The sequence below is a fragment of the Halichoerus grypus genome, chromosome 1 (assembly GCF_964656455.1).
Source record: "Halichoerus grypus chromosome 1, mHalGry1.hap1.1, whole genome shotgun sequence".
Classification (NCBI taxonomy): Eukaryota; Metazoa; Chordata; class Mammalia; order Carnivora; family Phocidae; genus Halichoerus; species Halichoerus grypus.
This window is the reverse complement of record NC_135712.1, coordinates 212,704,422-212,726,228: the sequence shown is the minus strand read 5'-3', so window position 1 is coordinate 212,726,228 and position 21,807 is coordinate 212,704,422. Positions and strand designations below refer to the sequence as shown.

The following is a 21,807-nucleotide window of genomic DNA, read 5'->3' as shown; positions in this document are numbered from 1 at the left end:
CACCATCAGGCGGGCGGTGCACCATTTAACTGGGTCCCACGCACCATGGGTTGATGACGCTATGTCAAATGTCAAGTGGTAAAGGCGCCACCTTTAGCCACCAAAGCGAGACCGGAAAGCCTTACAACGTTAAAGAGACAAACAAGAAAATTAACAGCCAGGGAGAATGTAATCTGATCACATTCCCACCTTGTTAAAAACTGGAGCTGCATCTTCCCCAGGGGAGTTCTGGGACTGGGACTGCCAGATGTATTAAAAAGTGGGCTCGGTTTGGACATCGGCCCTTTGCATCTCAGAGAGATCCGTTTCAACAGGAGAAGGGCCCCGTCTGAATATCCCGCCCCCTGAACCTCCCAGGGGCAGCAGAAGCTGGTGACGGGGAATTAAAGGAGTCCAGCTGGAGGTAGGGACTCCTGGCAGCCTGCCCTAGCAACAATGTAAATGCTTGTAGCTTTCAGGGTGGAACACGCCAGGTGGTCCCCTCTTCTGGTGGACTGGGGCTTCTCTGCAAGGTAGTTCAGCGCCCAAGCTGGGCCTGTCGTTTTTTGTTTGTTTTTTTTTTTTGCCTGTTCGTACTCCGTGGCCACCAAATTCCCTGGCAGAGTGACAGGAGGAAAGATGAAAGGTGTGGCTCTAGGGCGGCCACTGATCTCACAGGAATTGGGTCGGAACCCGGAGAAAATGAAATCATGGGATGGGTTCAGAAAAAGCACCAGCGAAAAACGAGATCTGAGCACGTGAGTCCACTTCTGCCCTACAGTTCTTTTCAAAGCAGTTTTGCCATAGCCATCTTTTTCCAACGGTGGATCTGCGAAGTACATAATGGGCCAGATGAGGTCCCCAAAGAAGGGAAGTGTCTGCTCGAACTCTTTCCTTCCCCGCTCTACAATCCCACTAGATGATCTCTTCTATGCCGGGCACTAACACAGGGCACTTGAGCAGTAATTCGCTCAATGGAATCCTCCCAACTCCCCTGTGAGTTAGAGCAGGGATGACCCTTCTTGTGCAGATGAGGAAATGGGACCCCAAGGGATCAGGTGACTAGTCCCAGGTCACATGGCCAGAGAGGGGCAGTGGCAGCGTCGGAATCCAGGTGGGCCGGAGCCCAAGACCTTGAGCCACTTCTCAGCTCTAATTCACTGGGACCCAGCTTTGGTGGAGGGGTTGGGAGAACCTCTCCTCTAGTTTTTGGAGCTCCTCTGCAGCTCGGCCTGGCAGCTCTCACCCTGGGTTAAAAAGGAGACAGGAGAAAGCAATCTCCTCTTACTGCATCTAAAGTCCTCTTGCCAACTTGGCCCCGGACTTCCCAATAAGTGGGAGATTAGGGAAGGAAGGTGAGGGACAAGAGGGTAAAAACGGTGGCCCCAACAAGCTGGCCTCTTCTCTCAACTCCCACCTACGTTGGGTAGTCAGCCGAGAGTCCAGGGGCTAGAAATCTAAATGGACTTTTTTATTTGGGGTTGGAGTAGTATTCTCAAGGGCTTGACTTTCTTCAGGGAGGGAGAAGAAGATGGGAGCGTGCATCTCCGAATCTCCGAAGGTTTGCAGGAGTGAGAGAGATACTTTGGTGGGGGCGGGGGGGGGGGGCAGAGACAGAGAGAGACAGAGACAGAGAGAGGGAGAGACAGAGAGAGAGAGAGAGAGAGAGAGAGGCAATGGGAGAGCTGGGGAGGCAGAGAGAGAGGGGGAGAGAGGCTATGCCCAAAGTTCCCCTGGGTTTTCTCCAGAATTCCACAGTTCTGATGCTTAGGTACTCAGAAAGTGACCATGCTGTGTTGCTGGACAAGATGCCTGTGACTGGGCCCAGAGCCGGTGAGGGGGTGGAAGGAGCAGCCAACGTCACCTGGGAGGCGGAGGCATAGCACTGTAGGGCGGGCTAACTGCCTGCGTATTTCTTCCAAAGTCGGTCATGCTACGTTTTCTGACAGACGGTTTTGTATTTGTGCCCAGCCAGGATGCCAAAGTCATCACACCAGCTGCCATCTTGAGCACTGCCTATGTGCCAAGCATGCATCATTTTGGGAGGATGATCCAAGGTAAGGTAGCCACTTCCCACATTTGGACTGCCGCTCTAGTGAACAAGAACTTGAAATGCTGGTTGTTGCCCATTTAGCTGCGCTTCAAATGCCTGTTTTCTGGGTTGTTTGGGAGAGTGGGAGGTGGTCTCATGCTGAGGCAGAAAGACAGGAACACGCCTGCTTAAGCCCCCTTCCAACATGGCTGCGCTGTGGGGCTAAGGCACCACCTCTGGGGAAAAGGGGGCTGGACGGCGAGGCCAGGCAAATGGGGCTGCTCTCCCCCACACCCCCCACCATCTGTCTACGTCACCTCCCTAGTGCCCTTGAGCCCGGGCGGTCACTTTCTGCCCCAGCATCCCAGCTGTGGGACCCCTACTGCCCTCCTGGATGGTAGCTGGGACAGGAACACTGGCTTTTAAATCACAATGCGTTTGGAGAACAACCACAGAACAGCTCAGCCCAAGAAACCGAAACCAAATAGCACGGAAACACGAGACAGAACCAAAGACGAAACGCTTTGGGGTAGAAGGGGACCGGGGTGAACGGGGATGAGAGGGGGGAAAAAAAAACGAACTGATCGGTTTTTTCCCCCCAAAACAAAACAAAACCAAACCAAAATAATTAGTAATAAAACTAAATAAAAGAAAGAAAGAAATACGAAGGAAACCAAAGGAGAAAAACAGAACAGGAGACGAGAAACACTCCAACAGAAGGCGCTGGGAATTCACCAAACCAAACCAACAAGAGTGGCATGCAGAGAAATTTTTACATTCTCCCGGCATGCATCAGGCCCAAGTTACCATGACGACGAGGAGTGCAAAAAACTTAGCAACAACATTACCAACGGATGCATAGAGGCGACCACAATGCAAGCATCGCATGTGTGCGGCCGGCCCTAGGCCGGGCTGGGCGCGGCTGAAATTTTCGTGTCTTTCTGGGTTTTTGCTCTCGCTTGGCGGTTTTTTTTGTTTTGTTTTGTTCGCTTTGTGCTTACTATTCGTATTCCGTCATTTATTTATTTATTAGATCTTTCGCTCTTATTTTCCGTGTGAGTGTCTGAGTGTGCGCGTGTGCGTGTCTGTGTGCGTGTCGTGTGTGTGCGTGTCACTTTCAGAATGTAAAAATGTGGGTAAAGAAAGTAAAAAAGAAAAAAACACACCAACCTTCTCGAAGCTCTGAGGGATGTAAAGGGGGTTTGATGCAGAACACAATGACATGGGGAGAAGAGAAAAAATAGGGGAGATACAGAGAGTAAAAAGAGGACTTCCCAAGGCTAAAAGCTGCAATAGTTTGTTGTTTTTTTTCTTTAAACCAAAAAAAAAAATTAAAATTAAAAAATAAAAAAGAACAGCAATGACCTTTTTTCTTTTCTTGACATATTACATTCGTCTTCCATGATTCTTTTTTTTTTTTAATTCATTTCTGGAGCATCTGAGACCCAGGCAAAGATTGGGAGGCTGGACCCCCAAAAGATCAGAGGCTCATGCTGGGGACCCCACCTCCAGGGGGCTGAGGACATGGGGGTCCCCTTCCCTCACTGCACCCTTGCTAGAGGCCTCCCCCCCACCCCATGCCTGCTGTCCATGCTCTCTCCTTGAACCCTGCCAGACTTACAAACCCCCATCCCAGATGTTTGCAGAGAAATAAGCAGATTAGACGAAGACCAGTCAGCTGGAGTCATGGACGCACTATAACTCACCAGAGGTGCCGTGGCAGCGGATCGGTGCGTGCCCCCTGCCCACCCTCGCACCCACGTCCCCATTCCCTCCCTCCACGCGGCCTCCTCCTCAGAGACAGGATGTCAAACCCAAGGTGCAGAACCAAGGAGCTGCTTCGGGGCCGGTGGGGCTGTGCTTGGTGGGGACCAAGCGGGGAGGGTCTGTGGGGGAGTAAGGAACTGCCCCGCCTCCCAGCTGGAGAACGGTGGGGGCTTGGTGTCTCGCGTGGGGGAAACTGAGGCCCGGAGAAGTGTGGGTGCAGTCAAGTATACAGAGCCAATCAGGGCAGCCCTAGGGCTTGAAGGGGGCCCTGTTTCCTGGCAGCAGAGGCTGTTTCTACCCCGAATCTGATCAGACACAGCCACTGGGAGGCGGGAGAGGGAGGAGAGCAAATGGAGGAGGAGGAGGCAGATTAAAATTTCTGGAAGAACTGAAGAGAACCAACACAGGGATAAGAGGGGTCGACCCTGGCCTCTGGGGACAAGGGAGCCCCCCGGCGCCTCTGAGGGGACATCAAGGGACGGAGAAGGAAGTCTGCGTAGACGCTCCCCAGGGCCGCCTTCGGGGGTGGGGGTGGGGGGGCACTGGGGCAAGGACCCGGGCTTCCGGGCATGATGAGAGCGACAAGCCTCGCTGGCGTGCCGTGCCTGCCGCGGCCTGACGGGGTGCCAAGCCCCAGGCCTGCGTGCCTGCTGTGGCCCCGGCCTCGCTTGGGCCGACACGCGTCCTTTCCTGAGGGCGACTAGGAGACAAAGAGCACCAGGCTCTGGGACAGCCGAAGGTGCAGGGGCCGGCGGGGGGCGGCCTCAAAGACCCCTCCCCAGCTCTCAGATTGAGGGTGCTGGGGGTGGGTGAAGCGGGGAGCTACGAGAGGCCACGGAGTCTGGAGAAGCAAAGCAAGCACACAGCAAGGGGGGGGCACGGCACGACACACCACAGAAGCCGACTCGGATGGGCGGGCGGGCGGGGCGGGGCAGAGGCCTGCAGGCTCCCCCAGCCCTGTGGGCCCAAGACTGACCCCATTGGCCCTGCCCCGTTCCCTCCTGCCTCCCCACCAAGTCCTGCAGCCCATGGGGTGTCTGTCACAGGCATGAGGGTGGAGGGTGTAAGCACCCCCCATTTTAGAGGTAAAGAAACTGAGGTCCAGAGAGGGATGCCGCCTCACCCAAGGTCCTGCTGTGACCAGGGGGTGGGGGGGGGCCCTCCTGCTCGGGTCTGCAGGGAACAGGGGAGCCCGGAGGCTGTGAGCCCAAGGAGGAAGGGGGAACAGGATAGGACGGGTCCCTGCCTTCGACCTGGATACGGCGTTCCCTACCTCGCACGTAGAGGTTGGCTGGTGACGAATAGCGCACGCCGGCGCTGTTGGTAGCCACGCACTCATATTTGCCTTGGTCCGTCTCCTCACTGCTCTCGATCTGCAGGGCCCCTGCGGGGAGAGGGGAGAAAGCCTGGCCAGTCAGGGAGGGCCTGGGCCTGGGCTGGGTGGGCTGTCCCAGAGCCCCGTTCCGCCTGTCTCTTGTTCTGTCTGGGCCAGAGAGAGGCAGACGAAAGAGATGAGTTAGTCTAGAAACCCTGGCTGGGCTGGGGGGGCTCCCTGGCTCGTCTCCCCTCCCCCCAATCCAAGTCTAGCCCAAAACCAGCCTAAACACACTGCATTTCCCCTGCAAAAGTCCTCCATTCTCACTGGGAAACCCAGTGGATGTCTGGCTGGTGCTTCAGAAATGACCGCCGGCTTTAACTACGGAGCCGGAGAGGTATGTGCCACAGAGGGGTGTTTGCAAAAGCACCGAGTGATGCTCTCCAGGCAAAGGGCATTCATAACCCATAGCAGTCATCTGTGAGACCCTGGGGCCTCAGGGGCGGCCACAAGGAATGTGCAAGTTCAGGAAGCTCGTGGTTGCCCTGCTGGTTTCAACCAGTGCCCATGTGTAAACGAACACGGGTCTGGGTTCCTCGAGTGTGTTTGAAATGACAGGTCTCAAAGCCTGCAGTGCCCATAAATAGAGACAAGGTTGTCTTTCTTTAAGACTAACTGAAATTTTAGGACTGGGATACCTCTCACATTAGCTAAGGTAAAGGATGTTGAGACTGATATATACATCAAGTATGTTTGAAATAAAAAACTTGGATTAAAAGCCCCCTGTACCTGAGATTAATTGAAGAGGAGCTTGAATTTCCCCATGGATGCCCCTAATGTCATCTACACAAGTCTGAATTCACCCACCTGTTTTAAAACCACAGGCCTGGATTCAGGATCCTGGTGCTGATGAGTAATCATTAATAAACTTCCTCAAGTGTGTTTGCAATTACGGTCCTAGACCCAGGTCCACGGCACTCTTGGGTTAATGGGGAAACTTTTCAAGTGTTTGAAATCAGAGATCTGAATGAAAACCTCTAATACCCACAAATAAAATGGAGGTTGAAGTGTCACAAGTGTGTTTGAAAATAACAAGCCAGGATCAAAGAATCTGTTGGTCATGAGTGAATAAAAGTTTAAAGAAGAGGCCAATTTCCTCAAGTATCATTAAAATCATAGGCCCAAATCAAAGGTCTTAATGCCTATGAGTATATGAAAATAGAGCTGATTTCCCCTCCCTATGTTTGAAATCACAAGCCCAGATCAAATAGGTTACTTCCCACGAACATATAAAAATGAATGAACCTTCTCAAGAATATATGAAAGCACGGGCCTTGATCAAACACCGCAGTGCCCATGAGTAAATGAGAATGAGGCTAACATTTCCCCAAGGATATCTGAAACCACAAGTCTGGAACAAATCCTCATTTTCACAAGTAAATGGAGCTGAGTGAACATCTTTTAAGAATATTTAAAATCACAGACCTCAAAAAATACTTGAACACCCGTGAGTAAATAAAAACGAGGCAAATGTGTCCACAAGTATGTTTGAAATCAAAGGCCTGGATCAAAGTTTTCGTTTTCATAACTAAATAAAACTGAGTGAACATCTCTAAGTATGTCTGAATCACAGGCCTGGAGCCACATGCTTGTTGACCATGAGTGAATGAAAGATGAGTGAATATCTCCAAGTGTGTTTGAATCACAGGTATTAGAATTCCTGGCACCAGGAGTCCAAAAATCCAGTCCAAGCTCCCAAGAAGTCCCCTCTACCCAGCTGTTCATGGCTGTCCCAAGGAAATGACATGGACCCACAAATTAGGACCCCAGATTAGCTTCTTTGGGGGCTACAGAAGCAGGTTCTTCCCCCATATCCCACACTTCCTACTTTCCCCCAACCTCAAGGCTCTGAATAGCAGGCAGGCAGGCATTACTGTGGAGGCCCAGAGAGGGCAGGGAGCCTGCTCTAGGTCACACAGCATCCCGTGGCAAAGCCAGGACCAGGACATCGACTTTTCCCTAGGGTTCCCACCCAGGCCTATTCTAGTCTATTCCAGTCAGCACTAGGGGAGTTGGCCTTTGAGACTGCCTGTCTCTCTGCTCCCTCGGGCAGGACCCTCAGATCAAAAGGACGGGAAGACTGAGGCTGGAGAAACACAAGGCCTGTGTGCAAAGCAGCGATCAGAATCTGCTTCCCAGAGCGCTGGGGGGACATGGGAGGTACTGCCCCTTCCTGAGGAGACAGCCCCTTCCCTGAGGCCAGATGGCCTGAGGGGCAGCCATGGCCACACTCAGCCCCCCAACCACACTCAGCGACATAGACACAGAGACTGGACAGACACTGGGCAGGGTGGCAAGGGGGAAATATGTGGAAGGGGCCTGGGTGTAGCCCCCCATGGAGCCTGGGGGGCTGGGTGGGCAGCAAGAGAGAGCGTGAGTGGGCGGGTGGGTGAGGAAAGAGCCTCTTACCTCGGATCGGAGTGCTTTCTGTAAGGGAAGCAGAGAGAGTCAGGTGAATTTCAGAAGGCAGTCCTGGGGGGCCGGGGGGGCCCCAGGGAGGTCAGACTGGGCCACAAGCCAGGCCTGTCCACTCTGCCCCCAGGGGGTGGGGGACTGAGCCAGCCCTGAGCCTAGGGACCCTGCAGGGTCTGAGGGCTTGTCAGTCAGGAAGGCTTCCCACAGGAGGCGGCAGTCTCCTGGGGAAGGAGGGACTGAGTCAAGAAGCCCCTCTAGACTGTTCTTAGGGGTGTCCCTATGGCCCAGGGAGGTCTATGGCCTGGCCTGGCCCTGTTGGCTGCCTTCCTTTTGGGCTGAGGGAGGGAGGTCACGGACCTCCCTTTCTTCTTTCCTTCTTGGAAGGGACAGGGAGCGAGGAGGGTCTTGGGAGTCTTGTTAGAGACAGGGGAGAGGGGTTAGTGCCCCAGGGCTGGGCATTAATAAAGCAAAGGGAAGGCGTTACAGACAGGCCAAGTAAGGGGGACAGGGGAGAGCAGCAAGGGGGAGCGAGGGCGGAGGGAGGGCCCTCCCGCCTCCTTAACCTCCAAAAGGAAAAGAGGAAAGGGCGATCTGCACGTTGACCTGGGCGCTGGGGGCACGGGACAACTCAGGACACACAAAGAAGGCGGTCCTGGCTTGGAGATTTATACCCCCAGCTCATCTTCCTGGGAGAGATCCGGCCCCCTCTCTCTCTGCTGATGGACAGCTGATAACCCCACCAAGAACAAGTGGAGCCCGGAAACCCCAAGGGCAGGGCAGCGTGAGAGAACACAGCTCCTTCCGCACAGTGAAGGCAAACCGATGGGCGAACGGATGCCCAGAGGGGCCGGCAAATTGTCACACCATGAGTCAGAGGCAGGGGTGGGCTCTGAACCCAGCTCTCCAGTCTCCCAGACCTCTGTATTACCTCTTACAAAATCCTCAAACCGACGAGGCCCCCTTCTCCTCTTCACTCGGGAGGAAATGGGAATTCACTTAAGGTGGCAATGATGACCAGAACCTAGGTCGGTGGGAATCCAGAGGCCAAAGAATGGGACCTCCCAAGATGGCCAAACAGCCCAAGGCCACTATATTGAGAGGAGAGGATATGTCTCTTGGGTATTAAAGGTGGTTCTACTGCTTAACCCGAGCAAGAGGAGAAGGAACTTTCATGGGCCAACATCAGTCATTCTCACTCTAGTAAGAATTAGCCCTGCAGTTGGTTTCAGGGCATTTAGGCTGGATGTTGGTAAAAGAGGGAAGTGCCCAGTGTCAGCCCAGCTGGAAAAGTCCTCTCTCCCTCTCAGACCCAGCTCCCAAACTTCTGCAAGTTCCTCATTTTCCAGCAACGTCAAGGCTGGGGGACTGTTAGGTGCAAAACTCCACTAGCTCTAGGATTCCCCTAATTTCCCCTTAGCCCCCATTCTGGGGTCTGACCGGCCCCCTTGTGGCCTTGTGTTTTTTCCTCTTTTCCTTTTGGGCTCCTCTCTCTGCAGCCCCCTGGTGCCTGACAGGGGAGGGCTGGGTGGCTGGTGGGGGAGGGGGGTCGTTAGTAAACATGCCACGTGGAGTGGGTCATCGTTACTGTCACAGTGGCTGTTAGTCTGCGGGGAGGGGGCGGGCGGGGAGGGGAACGAAGAGGGGACGTTAGTTGTTGACGTGGTGAACAAATGAGACTTACCAAAGGTTTCTGAACGTTTACAACAGAGGGACAAGAAAAGAGAACAGGATCATTAATGGGTGTTATGCAAAAGCCCGTATCCTCACTGGGGCGGGGCAGGGAGGGGAGGTCAGAAGAATAATCAGATTATGATCAATAAAGCAGCTCACGTTTGCTGAGCACCTAGTCTGTGCCAGGCATTCCGTCACGAGCCCCTCACACCACTGCCAGGAGGGAGGTGCATTATATGGTCCTGAGACCCAGAGGAAAAGACCTTCTCTAGGACACAGCTGACACGGGCCCAGGCGGCTGGGCCCTGGGCTCCCTGCTCTTCATCAGCCCTGTCTATCGGGGCCCATGAGGGCAGAAGCCAGCAGGGAAGGAACTGGATCCTCAGGCTGCCATCATCCCCCAGCTGAACCCCCCAAGCTGCAAGTATCCTCAGACAGGGTAGGAGGGGGAAGGCTGTCTACCCCCCACCCCGCCCCGGGGCAAGGTCCAGGTCTCTCCAGGGAAGAAACTCTGGGCTTAACGTCTGTCCCTTCTCAGAGCTTGGGTCTGAGCTGGGGAGAAGTGGAAAGCAGAGGACGGGCAGACAGACCTCTCAGAGGATGGGACCGGGCAGTGAGTGGGGGCATTAAGAACAACTGGGAAGCCTTCAGGCAGGGCTGGCTCCAGGGCGGGGGGGGAGGGTCCTCAGAGGAAGGGGGGAGAGAAAGCAAAGTGGTGTGCCCCAACATGTGTAATCACAGTGGACGAGAACACGCGGGAGTGCACGCGGGCACATCCCTACCACGTTTGCACACATGGGGACTGCAGACGTGGCCTCAGACGCGTGCACGCGCCCGGGAGGGACGGTAACGTGGGTGTGCGTGCAGCCAAGATGCACGTGGACAAGCTCTGCTCTGGGAGGGAGAAGGCGAACCCACATGCGGGCAGCACGGCCTGCGTTGGACCTCACGCGGGAAGCAGGTCAGGCCGGCACAAGGAGCCCAGACAAGCACATGTGGACTTGTCATGAAGCAGTGGGACAAGTGACACAACACAACAGCCCCCCCAGACACACAGACTCACAGATGGGGCACGTGGGTGTTATGCCGAGACACAACCGTGGAACCACCCATCCCAAGGTGGCCAAGGCCTTGTGCTCTGGCCCGGCCAGGGCCTGGACAAACAAGCTGGACTGCCTATCTGTGCCCCGTCACGTCCCTAGTGCTTCGGTCTTGGAGACACTCTCTCCCTGCAGCTCTCTATGGCTCCCCATTACCTTACCCGTCTAAGGCCTCCTACCTCTGTAAACGCTCACTGCATCAGCACTGGAAATACTCTCTTGCCTTTGCCTTAGACATCTCCCCTCTACTCTGGCCTGTCTGGACCCCATTATATCCTCAGTGGACAGGTCTACGGCTTCAGCAGTGAAGACGCTCTCCCTCCGCCACCTTCCATGCCTCCCCATTACCTTCACTGTCTGTGCCCCACCACACACCCAGTGGTTAGGCACTGAAAATGGCCATCCTCACCACTCTCCACGGCCCCCCCCACCTCTGCCTGTCTGAACTACACTGTGTCCCCACTGCTGGGGCCCTGCTGATATGCCCCACCTCTGTGGCTCTCCATCACTTGCAACATCTATGCCTCATTAGGACGGCGCTGCCTGGGGACTGGAGACACTGCCCCTGTGATCTCTCTAGCTCCCCATCACTGTGCATACCGGGGTCCATTATAACCCCGGTATATGGACACACTCCCCTCCTACCATCTGCCATAGCTCCCCACTGCCCCTGCCTGTCCATGCCCCATTATATCCCTGCTGGCTCAGCTGTGAAGACACTCTCCCCATGCCAATGCCCTCCCCATGGCTACACATCCCCTCTGCCTTTCAGTCTCCCATTAGTCCCCAGGGCTTGGGCCCTGGAGATGCCGCCCTCCCCCCGCTGCCCTCCATGGCTCCCGCATCCTCCCGGCCACCTGTGCTCACCTGACCGCAGCTGCTTTATGCGCCCGTTGCTGGCACTGGGGTCCACAGGCAAGAAGTCCTTGAACCAGGTGATCTCGGGGTCGGGGTTACCACTGGCAGCACAGAGCATAGTAGCTGTCCGTGTCCGCTCCACCACCTTCAGCTGGGGGCCCATGTCGATGTTGGGGAAACCGGGGGGCAGCTGGTCCTCTGAGGGTGGAGACAGGGGAAGAACAGGGCGGGGGCCTGGTTGCCACATGGATGACCCTGCAGGGTTGGGGGGGAGGGGGCGGGTCCAGGCCCTGCCTGCCCGGGGCAGCTTTTGTGGCTTGCTTCCTGCTTGCATCACTCCCACGGGAGGTAGTGCGGGGGTGGGGGGGGTATGGGGGGGTAGATAGGGCCAGACTGGTGCTTCTCGCTCAGGGCCACTCTGCCACCTGGGGGACAACTGGAGAGGTCTGGGTGGGGGGGATTCTAATGGTCACACCTGGGGTGGGGACCAGGGATGTTGCTCAACACCCATAATGTCCAGGACGCCCCCTTCCCCCCGCCCCGAAGAATGACCCAGCCCCAGTGTCAGCATGGCCCATCGGGAAAGACGCTGGGGGTCCTTTAGAGCATCCAGAGCTAGTTTTAAAAACAAACTCAGGCGCCAGGGTGGCTCAGTCGGTGAAGCGTCTGCCTCTTGATTTTGGCTCAAGTCATGATCTCAGGGTCGTCGGATCGAGCCCCTCATGGGGCTCTGCACTCAGCAGGGAGTCTGCTTGAGGTTCTCTCTCTCTCTCTCTCCCTCTGCCCTTCCCCCCGTTTTAAAAAATAATAAACACATACACATGTAAACTGAAGCCCACTAGCCCCGTGCTGCACACCCTTCCACTGTGGTCCTCACCACCCTCTGGGGGGACCCTGGATGCTCGCCCACGCTGCCCCGCCAGCCTCAGCAGCCCCGTTTCGAGCCCCCCTCACACTCTCTGTCCAGCCACACAGACCTCCTTGTTCCTCAGAGACCTCAAGCTCCCTCCTGCATGCCCCTTGGCCTCTGTCTACGTATCCACGTCCCCTCAGGCTGGCTCACACACCTGAGCCACACATCCTCCTGGACTCCAGTCTGAGTGTCCAACTGTCTGAGTGTCCAACTCTATCTTGATGTACCTCTGTCGCCCCCACGTCCCCACTGCCCGACGCAGGGCCTGGCACACACAGTAGGTGCTCAATAAATGTTTGAAAAGCTCAGTTCCAGTTGCTGTTAACCCACGAGAGTCACCATGCCTCCAGGCCTCAGTGTCCCCATTCACTGGCCAAGGTCTAGCTTCCGTCCGCGGTCAAGGGCGTGGGAGAGCCACCGGGAGGAGAAGACGCCCCTCTCCCTGGAGGCCCTCAGCCCCTGACGTCCAGTGCCCGGCAGGAACGTGGCCGTGGGCGGAGGCGATGAGGCGGGCCATGTAACTGGCAGGTGGCCTTCACTTGCCTGCCTGAGAACCTTACCGGGCTCTGTGGCCTAATTGAGCTGGCATCACGCCAGGGAAGGGAGGCAGCTCAAGGGCCTCCCAAAGGGTACCACCTGCTCCCCGACCTCCACTCTCCCTCTCCAGCACCTGGACTCCAGACGCCTTTTGCTCTGACCCCGAACACCCCCAGCTCCAGTCTGGCCTGTCATCTGCAACGGACAAAGGATTCCCCAGGGCCAGGGACCAGGCTCCTCAGTGCGAATTTAAACAGCCACTCGCCCCATTACAGGCCGAAAGGAGCCCCACTCCCCCCCTCAGGTTCATATTGAAGCCCGAACCCCCAGGATCTCAGAATGTGAAGATCAGGTCTTTAAAGGGGTGATTACATTAAAATGAGGTCACCGGTGGGTCCTAATCCAATCTGACTGGTGTCCTTGAAGGAGGGGAGATGCGCAGAGGGACAAGCACGTGAGGACAGGGGAAGAAGACAGCCGTGTGCACGTCCAGGAGAAAGGCCCCCTGGAGGAACCGGCCCTGCCGACACCCCGATCTCAGACTTCCCACCCCCAGGACTGGGAGAGAATATGTCGCTTAAGCCGCCCAGATGCTGGGACTTGGTTACAGCAGCCCTGGCAAACCCATGTGGTCCCCACCCCGATCCTGATGGCCAAGTGACAACAAAACTGATCATGTGTGGGGGCTGGTGAAACTGAAGGCAAACAGGCAGGAACACGGGGGGGGGGGTACAAACCCTACAAGGAGGGATGCCCTGGGGCCACCTGCCAGAGACCCCTGACCCTCCGCTCCGCAGCTACGGTTTCCACGTGCTGTGCCCTAGAGGAGGAATGCAGAGTGGCTCTGAGCAGCTAAAGGCTGGCAACAACCTAACCAGCTGTCAACGGGGACTCATCCACACACTGGGCCACCCAGGGGATGCGATACAAAGTCCAGACACATTGCTAAGTGGACAGGGTTCAAAGTGAAAGATGGTATAGAAGAAGGATCAAAAACTACCGCCCTGAGGCCAAACTCGGCCCTTGGCTTGTTTGTTAATAAAGCTTTATTGGCACACGGCCACACCCCTCTGTGCCCATGTCATCTACAGCAGCTTTCCGGCTCTGACAGCAGAGCTGAGTGGTTGCAACAGAGACTGGCCTGCAGAGTCAAAAATATTTCCTCCCTGGTGTTTTACAGAAAAAGCTTGCTGCCTTCTGGAACAGATGCTGCTGCTATCCATGTGAAGAGAAACGATACACAGGTGTTTGCTTACAAAGGCCCAGAAGGGGCAGTGGGCATGGTGGGCGCTTTGAGGCCCGGGACTGGGGGACTGGAAAAGAGGTGGGCGAGAGACCACCATGCAAGAGAGACTGGGGCTCCGGGCACACCATGGGGGGGGAGGGAGACAGGAGGCCAACATGGGGCAGGGGAGATGCAAGCAGGGGCAGCAGCATCCCATTCCTCCAGTGGAACGAGAGAACTGCAGTCTCGGTCCAGGGGTGCATGGAGGGCCAGTGGCCCCGGTCCCAAGTCCTGAACACTATGTACCAGGCACTCTGCAGGCACGTTCCTGTGCTCTCCTCAAAGATGGGACCTATTTCCCAGAGGGGGAAACTGAGGCCCGGACAGACACACAACTGCTCCACGTCATACAGCCAGGACACAGCCAGGCTGAGATTCGTACCCAGGCCTAGCTAAGCCCAGAGGAAGCTGGGAGGGGCCCGCTGAGGCACCCCCAACCCCCCAGACTGGACGTACTCGAGTCTGAGGAGGGGTGGCTGGACCCTGTCCAAGGTGGGTCAGGCCCTGTTGGTTCTTCTTGGGGCCTGAGGCCTGAAGCCCAGAGGTGCTTCTGACTGGCTACCCATGATGTCACTGGAGGTTAAGGCCGAAAAACCCGGCCTCCCTTCTTGGCGCTCCCGGCTGGCAGGTGCGCACCTGCTCACCCGCAAACGCATCCACGCCCCAAGCGCGCTCACACATGTGCGCGGCCCTCGGGGGTCCCCGCCAGTGCGTGTGGGTGGCAGCCAGCAGCACAGGGGCTGGCAGAGGCTGCGGCCACCTGACGGTACCGAGAGCGCCTAATTAAACAAAAATGTTCATTGCGTACCACATTGTGCCCGATTCCTCGGAGTTTAATTAAAACAACAGCACAGGAGGCGTGAGCAGGGTCCACAATCAGAGGGCAGGGGAGGGAGGTGGGGAGAGCTGGGCCCAACAGCCTCACCCTTCCCTGCCGGGCGGGAGAACCCTGGGCCTCAGGGCCCCGAACTGGGGTGGGGCGCTGGGAGGACAGGCGCTCGCTCCTGGGTCAGAGGCCCCGGGCTGGGCATCCAGCCCAAGCACCACGTCCTCCAGGCGGACGAGAACAGAGCAAAGCCAAGGAGGCCTGATGGGGGGGAAGGAGGGGGGGCAGGGAGCACAGACGGATCTTTCCCCAGACTCCAGCGACTGGGCGGCTAATAGATTCACAGCATGTCCTTTTAACTCTCTGAGCGCTTACAATGGAGGCTGGCATGGGGCAGCGGGAGGCAGGCTGTTCTCTCTGTGCCCGGGAAAGGTCAGGGCAAGAATATCTGCTGGGAAGAGGCAGGGCGGGGCGGGCTGGCCAAGCGGGCTCCCTGCCCCCCTTTCCCCCTCCCTCCCCCAGCAGGACAGGCTCCAGGACCTGCGTGGAGAAAACTATGGGGCCTCTTGTCAAACGGACAGAGCGCTCGGAGGGAGGGACCCCGTGCAGGTTGCACCCAGGGTCCAAGACCAAGTGCCCCCTGGGGCCAACATGCCGCCCACCTGGCTCTGCTGCCCTGGGAGAGGCTGAAGAATGCCACCCTGGGCGCCACAGAATGGCTGGTAGCAGCCATCCCACTAAACTCGGAGTGCGAACGATGACGCTGGGTAGCTGGAGTCAGCCAAGCGCTTGGTCCCTGCACGGGGCCCCAGCCTCTCCCGCACATGCTCCACCTACCTGGATCACGTGACTCCTCGAGGTGAGCCTCATTATTCCCCACTCGGGAGGTGAGGGCCACAGCTCAGGGAGGTTTATTAGTTTGCCCAGGGTCACACAGCTACAGAGGCTAACACCCCCTTGCCACAGAGCAGGCAGGAGGGAGCAGCTGGGGGGGGGGGTCTGTGGCGAGGCTGTCTGAAGGGTGCTGTTTTACAAGGAGAACGTGATTTCCTGGTGCCCCCAGCCCGCCCAAGCGAGGCTAGCCGACAGCTCAGCAAAGCAGTGTTCCCGAAGGATCTGTGTGAATGCACGGGAGGTGGTGGGCAGCTGTTTGCGCCTGTCCAACATCTATTCCTCCTTTGTCCCTTTGGAGGAACCGCCCCTTGCTGACCCTGTCTGTGTGGGCCGATAACATCCCTGACTCCAGGGAGGACTCTGCCAATGGGAGTATTTGTTCCTCTGGGCACAGTAACCGGCTCAGGGATGGCTACCTAACCCAACCGGGGCAAGGAACCGTAGTCCCGGATCATCTGGTCCTCTATTTGGGGTGGGGGCCTGTGAGCCTGGAGCTACTGGGGGTCATCCCACTGAGGACACAGTCACTATGGAAGAAAACAAACCCAGAAGCAAAGAGAGGGTGAGACCTAGGAACACTGCATGAGTTCCTGGATCTAGCTGAACCTGAAGCTGGCGCCTCCACAGACATTTTCATTACACGGATCAGTGAATTTTCTTTCTTACGTGAACCAGTTTGAGGTGGATCAGGCTCTTGTAATCATTAATGATTAATTAATAATCTTGTAATGATTAAGATGACAAATGGGGGGCACCTGGGTGGCTCAGTCAGTTAAGCATCTGCCTTTGGCTCAGGTCATGATCCTGGGGTTCTGGGATCGAGTCCCACATTGGGCTCCCTGCTCAGCAGGGAGCTTGCTTCTCCCTCTCCCTCTGCCTGCCGTCCCCCTGCTTGTGCTCTCTCTCTCTCTCTCTCTGTGTCAAGTAAATAAAATCTTAAAAAAAAAAAAAAAAGATGACAAATGGGGATGACACTAGTCCCTTAATGCCTCTCTTGCCCGCAAAGGCTCACTAAATCCCTACTGGTAGGCTCTGGGCCGCACTGGTGTAAAGGTTCCCCAAAGAGGAAATCCAAAGCAACATTTTCAATGATTCTAAAACCCGGGGCCTGGTTCCTCCCCCACCCACCCCAGGGAGCCCAGTACCTCGGAGGACAGTGAGCTTGGCATGCACCGTGACCTCCCCGACGGAGTTCTGGGCCACGCACTCGTACACGTTCTCATCCCGGGGGGTCCGGAGTGGCTGGATCCTTAGCACGGCCCCCGCACTCTGGTCAAACTCGATTGTCTGCCATGGGCAAGGGAGAGAGAGCAGGGTGAGGCTGAGGTCCCCGGGGTGGCTGGCAGAGGAGCTGGGGATGTACCGTCCACGTGGGTGGGCGTCCTGTGCGAACGCACTGCGGGCAGAAGCGGGGCCCAGGCCCGTGCAGGCAGGAGGGCCTATGTGTACGTGGGTGTGTGAGAAGCACAGGCAAGTCTGTGTGACAGGCATGTGAAGGCATGTTGGCCGTAGAAACGTGTACATCCGATCGTGTGCGTGTTCTGGAGTTGTGTGTAAGGCTCCACGTGCGAGATGGGACAGAGAGGGTGGGGCCTTGCTCGAGGCCACACGGCACCCGGCCAGCAGAGCAACCCAGCCTGGCCGGGCCCTCACCGAACAGGCAGGTGGGGCGCACGGCAGGGAAGGGGTGAGAGCTGACCGGGCCACAGACGGTGGCAGCCTGGCCTGCCCACCCCCCCGTGTTATAGCCGGGAGATGTTTCTGTGACGTTTGTGGCTGAGCGTGGCTGAGCCGCTGTGGCCCCACCTGGGGAGTGGCTGCTGGCCCCAGACCGTCTCCCCTCACCCCTGACTCACCTCAAAGCGCTGGGAATTGACCTTCTTGCCTTTCTTGTTCCAGGTCACCCGTGGCTTGGGGTCGCCCGTGGCCTGACACACGAAGGAGGCCACACCCCCCGACACACCGATCTGGTCCTTGGGTTCTTTGATGAACCTGGGGGGCTCTGGAGATAGAGCAGGAAGAGGAGGGGTCTGGTGGGCCCAGGCATGAAGCCAGGAGCCCACGGGCCCATGCAAACACACCCTCCCTCCCCACGCCCAGCCCCGAGACCACAGCCACACACGCTCACATGTGCTTCCAACCTCACGTGGGCCGCAGAGGATGGTGGAAGGGGAGCCCTCCCCCAAGACTCTGGGGTCCTCAGATTTTGTGCCTGGAAGCCCCCCGTGGGGTGCCCAGCCAAACCCTGGAGCGTCCTTGGCCTGGAAAAGACTTGCAAGGAGATAATCCCCTGGTGGGACATGTGGGGAAACTGAGGCATCAAACAGGGAAGCAGGGGGTGACCAAGGGATCTGAGGTCACAGGCCGCATTGGAACCCAGGGCTCCAGCCTCTTAATCCATGGGAGGCATCCAGACTTGAGGGGCCAGCGCCGGAGGCAGGAGCTCAGAAAGGTTGATCCAGCTTCCCCAGGCTTAAGATGCTGACAACCATGAAAGCAAGCACTTACTAAGCACCTAGTGTATGCAGCGGTGTAGCTCAGTAACACGTGACCCTCTGATGGCGCTGAGCGCAGGGCCCCAGGGTCCCCATTCGACACACAAGAAAACTGAGGCACAGAGAGGCAAAGCCTTTGCATGGACACACACAGCCAGCCGTCCGGTGGCTGAGCCGGGATTTGAACCGGGCTGGCTCCCGTGCCCACATTCTTGGCCCTTCCCGGAGAGTCTCGAGTGGGGCCTACTGGGTCTTTAACCCCCGACAGCCTCCACCTTGCACTTTAGTAGCACTCCTGTGAAAGTTCATTCCCGTTGCTCTCTCGTTACTGACTTTTCACGGTGACCACTGGATGGCCCAAAGCGATACTGGATCTCCACTCGCGGTGAGGCTACAATGGGGCCCATGAAGTGAAGTCAGCGACTCCTGAGATTTTTTACCGACAGATTCAAGGGCTGCAGCGGCCTGGCGAGGTCCTTCCGGAAACAACCTAACTATCCAACGAAAGGGGACGGGCTGCATGTCCTCGGGGCCGCCCCGGAGCGGGACGCTGGGCAGCACAAAGGGACGAGGGCGCTTTCCTAACTACTAGCGCAGGAACAGCAAGATCTAGATAGTGTAAGACGCAAAATAGCAAGGGGTAGAGTATAGCGGATATTACTGTTCACGTGAAAAGAAAAATCAGAGGGGGGCAGAGAACCGGGGGGCAGGGGGGTGGGGAAAGTGCATGCACGCACACGTGTAGAAGTGGAGACTGCCCCGGGAGAGAAACCAGGTGGCTGGACACGGGGCGGGGGGGGAGGGGGAGGCTTCCTACTTGGTACCTTTGTGAGATTTACAACTGTTTAAAGGTAAATAGAAATTATTTCTTCAAATCATTCTTTGAACAAAACGGGGAGCCCATCCCAGTGGCCTGAGCGGCCTCACCTCCCTTCCTCGAGGTTCCGCTCCCACCGATCTGACCCTGTGAGATATTACTGGTGGTCCATCTCTTCTAAAATCAGTAGACCCACTGTGTGCAGGCATGTGCAGCCTCATTCCGCTCCTGTGCACCCCTGCAAAGCTGTGGAGGTTAATCATGTGCAGATTCATGGTGGAGAAGCTTGCTTGAGGCCACACGGCCCCGGGGGACAGCACCCGCCTTTGAACCTGGGTCTTTCTCTCCATAGGCACGTGTCTTAGGCCTTGAGCCTGATGGGGATGTTTTACTCTGCGCACGGAGCCCTGGGTTGGGCCCGCCTCCCTGGCTCTGCCTGCCTGGGCGGCCCCCTCCTCCAAGCCTCAGGAATGGCGACTGGGGCCATGCATGTCCCCAGCCGATGTCATGGAGGAAAGTCACTGTGGCCGGGTCAGGAATCTCACTTGGGGAAAATCCTCTCTCAGGAGCCCCTGGAAGGAAGGGCAGAAATGAGCTCCAGGAGGCATCCAGCTGCCTGCTTATGGCTCTGAGCTGGGACACACCCCCAGCACACTCCGATCAGCTCCGGGGGAGGAGACACGGCGGGAGCCCCTGCTGTTCCTTCCTGCTGGAGTCCCTTCCTCCTCCCTTCATCTGGCAGCTTCCACCTCAGTTAGGCCAGCACCTCCCCTGGGGAGCCTTCTCAGATTACCACAGGCTGGGTTAGGAGCTCCTCCGTCGGTCCCCACCACTGCCTGGGCATCCCCCATCACAGCCTTGATCATGCTGCGCCGAAACAGCTGGTTAGGTGCCATTCAGGGTGGGCACGGGGTCCTCAGGCCCCCACCACACCTCTCTGGTGACCCTTGACAGCCACCTAACACCGGACCCAGTGAAACAGCCCACTTGCTCCTGAGATCCCCCTCTCTGCAGGGCTGATGTCTTCTCAGCCCATCTCCAGGTGGCTCTGGGGTCGCAGACAGGCTGGAAGAGCTTTGTCCGCTCCCTGCACCCCCATTAGAAAATTCCCTGTGGATGCTTGGGTTCTCTCCTTTGGACAAACCCTCCCCTCCTCTTCTTGGCAAAGGGGCCCCTGACCCAAGAAAGACACCCTGGGGTATGGCAGTCACTTGTGGGGAGCCACCATCCCGTCTGTCCTGGGCCAGGTGGCACTCAGCGCTGTTCTTGCACCCGGGACACAGAGAAGCAAAACGAGGGGTCAGGGAGGGTGAGGGACGTGCGCAGGGTCACCCAGCTCATGACGGATGGGAGCTACGATTCCCCCCGGGTCCGATCCGGCGACCTATGCCAGGAAAGGGCACATTCGATAAATAGGGTTGTGGGTCCTCATCACTGAGAGCGCACCCCAGGTGTCTCCCGGTCTTAGTTCAGAGTGGTGATGCCACCAGCATGGAGGCTGGGGGAGCCCTGGCCGAATTCTGTTTTTCCACTCCAGACTCTGCAGAGGAGAATCCAGTGCCAGCGCCGGAAAGCCACCCGCCTGTCCCCTCCAACCCCGCCTGGGCCAGCCCCACGGCATCCCGGGAAGGCACCACAGGACCCGAGGCCCTTTCTAGAGCAGAAATCGCTCCTCTTGGTGCTGGCTGGTGGTTTCAGCTGCCCACGTGGGCTCTCTGTGGCCTGACGGCCCCCACCCTCCACGGCTCCCCGAGGGCTGGGGCCATTCCCCGAAGCTGGCCGCACAAATCATGGTGGGTCCCAGATGACGGAGCTCCTGTGACACAGATCCACTTTCAGAGGCAAGATGCCGCGGCCTCAGAGAGGCGGACCTGGGTTTGAGTATAGGGCAGCACCTAAAGTAGTACAGCAATAATAATTCCTGGGCTCACTGCGGGGGCACCCACTGGGCCTGCTCCAGCTGCACACCAGGTGCTAATATCCTGGGCCACCCTCTCTCACTGCTCACCTGGACCAGCAGCGTCACCTGCGCCCTGGTCCCGCAGCTCAGGCCCTCGACCCCCGGGCTGTGCTCCCCATAACGACCACCAGAGAGCGCCGGTGAGTACCCGAATCTCAGTCCCACCCTCCTCTGCCTACTGCCCCTCCAGGGCTCCCACCTCTCTGTGGCAGAAGCCCAAGTCTTCTCTGAAGCCCCCAAGGCCCTGCACGACCTGCTCCGGCCCCTCCCTACCCTTTCCTCCTCCTTCTCTCCCCCTCACCCACTCTGCTCCAGCCACACGAGCCCCCTGTCTGTTCCTCCAACACGCCCGCGTCCTGCCCCAGGGCCTTTGCACATACTGTTCCCTCTGCTTGGGAGTTCCCACCAGACACTCATAGGGTGTTCTTCTCAGCTTCTTTAGGTCTCTGCTCAGATGCCACCTCACTGCGACCTTCCCTGATGTTCTCCCACACCTTTAAAATGCAGCCCCCAACCCTCACCTCACACCCACATCCCCAGCATGTCCACCATCCAACACACTTAGTGCTTCTCCCTCACTAGATTATGAGCTCCGTAAAGGGGTGGGATGTTTGTTTTGTCCCCTGTGGCTAATGCAGTGCCCAACACAAAGTAGCTGCTTATTAAAGACGCACTGAATGAATGAGACCACAAGTCGCTGTGGTCAAATGACAGAGCCGGGATTTAAACCCAGGCCAAGGCAGTCTCCAAATCCTGTGGCCCCTCTCAACCACAATGGGCCTCGGGTCTGGCAGCCTCAGTTTCCCCAAGGCTGGTAATTATGCCTGGAGCAAGATGTCAAAGGAGTAAACATAGTATTTATTCAACCAGTGTAAGTTAAACC

The 21,807-nt window shown here is 57.2% G+C and overlaps 1 protein-coding gene across 1 annotated transcript in view; it reads right to left on the bottom strand.

Moving 5' to 3' along the window:
- Positions 1 to 21,807, bottom strand: part of PTPRS (protein tyrosine phosphatase receptor type S) — a 99,927-nt gene that overhangs the window by 38,806 nt on the left and 39,314 nt on the right. Inside the window, exons 3-6 of the mRNA XM_078057154.1 lie at positions 17,509 to 17,654; positions 16,798 to 16,939; positions 11,207 to 11,395; positions 5,040 to 5,162 (exon numbers count right to left, since the gene is read on the bottom strand). Of these exons, the coding sequence (XP_077913280.1) occupies positions 5,040 to 5,162; positions 11,207 to 11,395; positions 16,798 to 16,939; positions 17,509 to 17,654 (600 nt within the window). The remainder of the gene's footprint in view (positions 1 to 5,039; positions 5,163 to 11,206; positions 11,396 to 16,797; positions 16,940 to 17,508; positions 17,655 to 21,807) is intronic.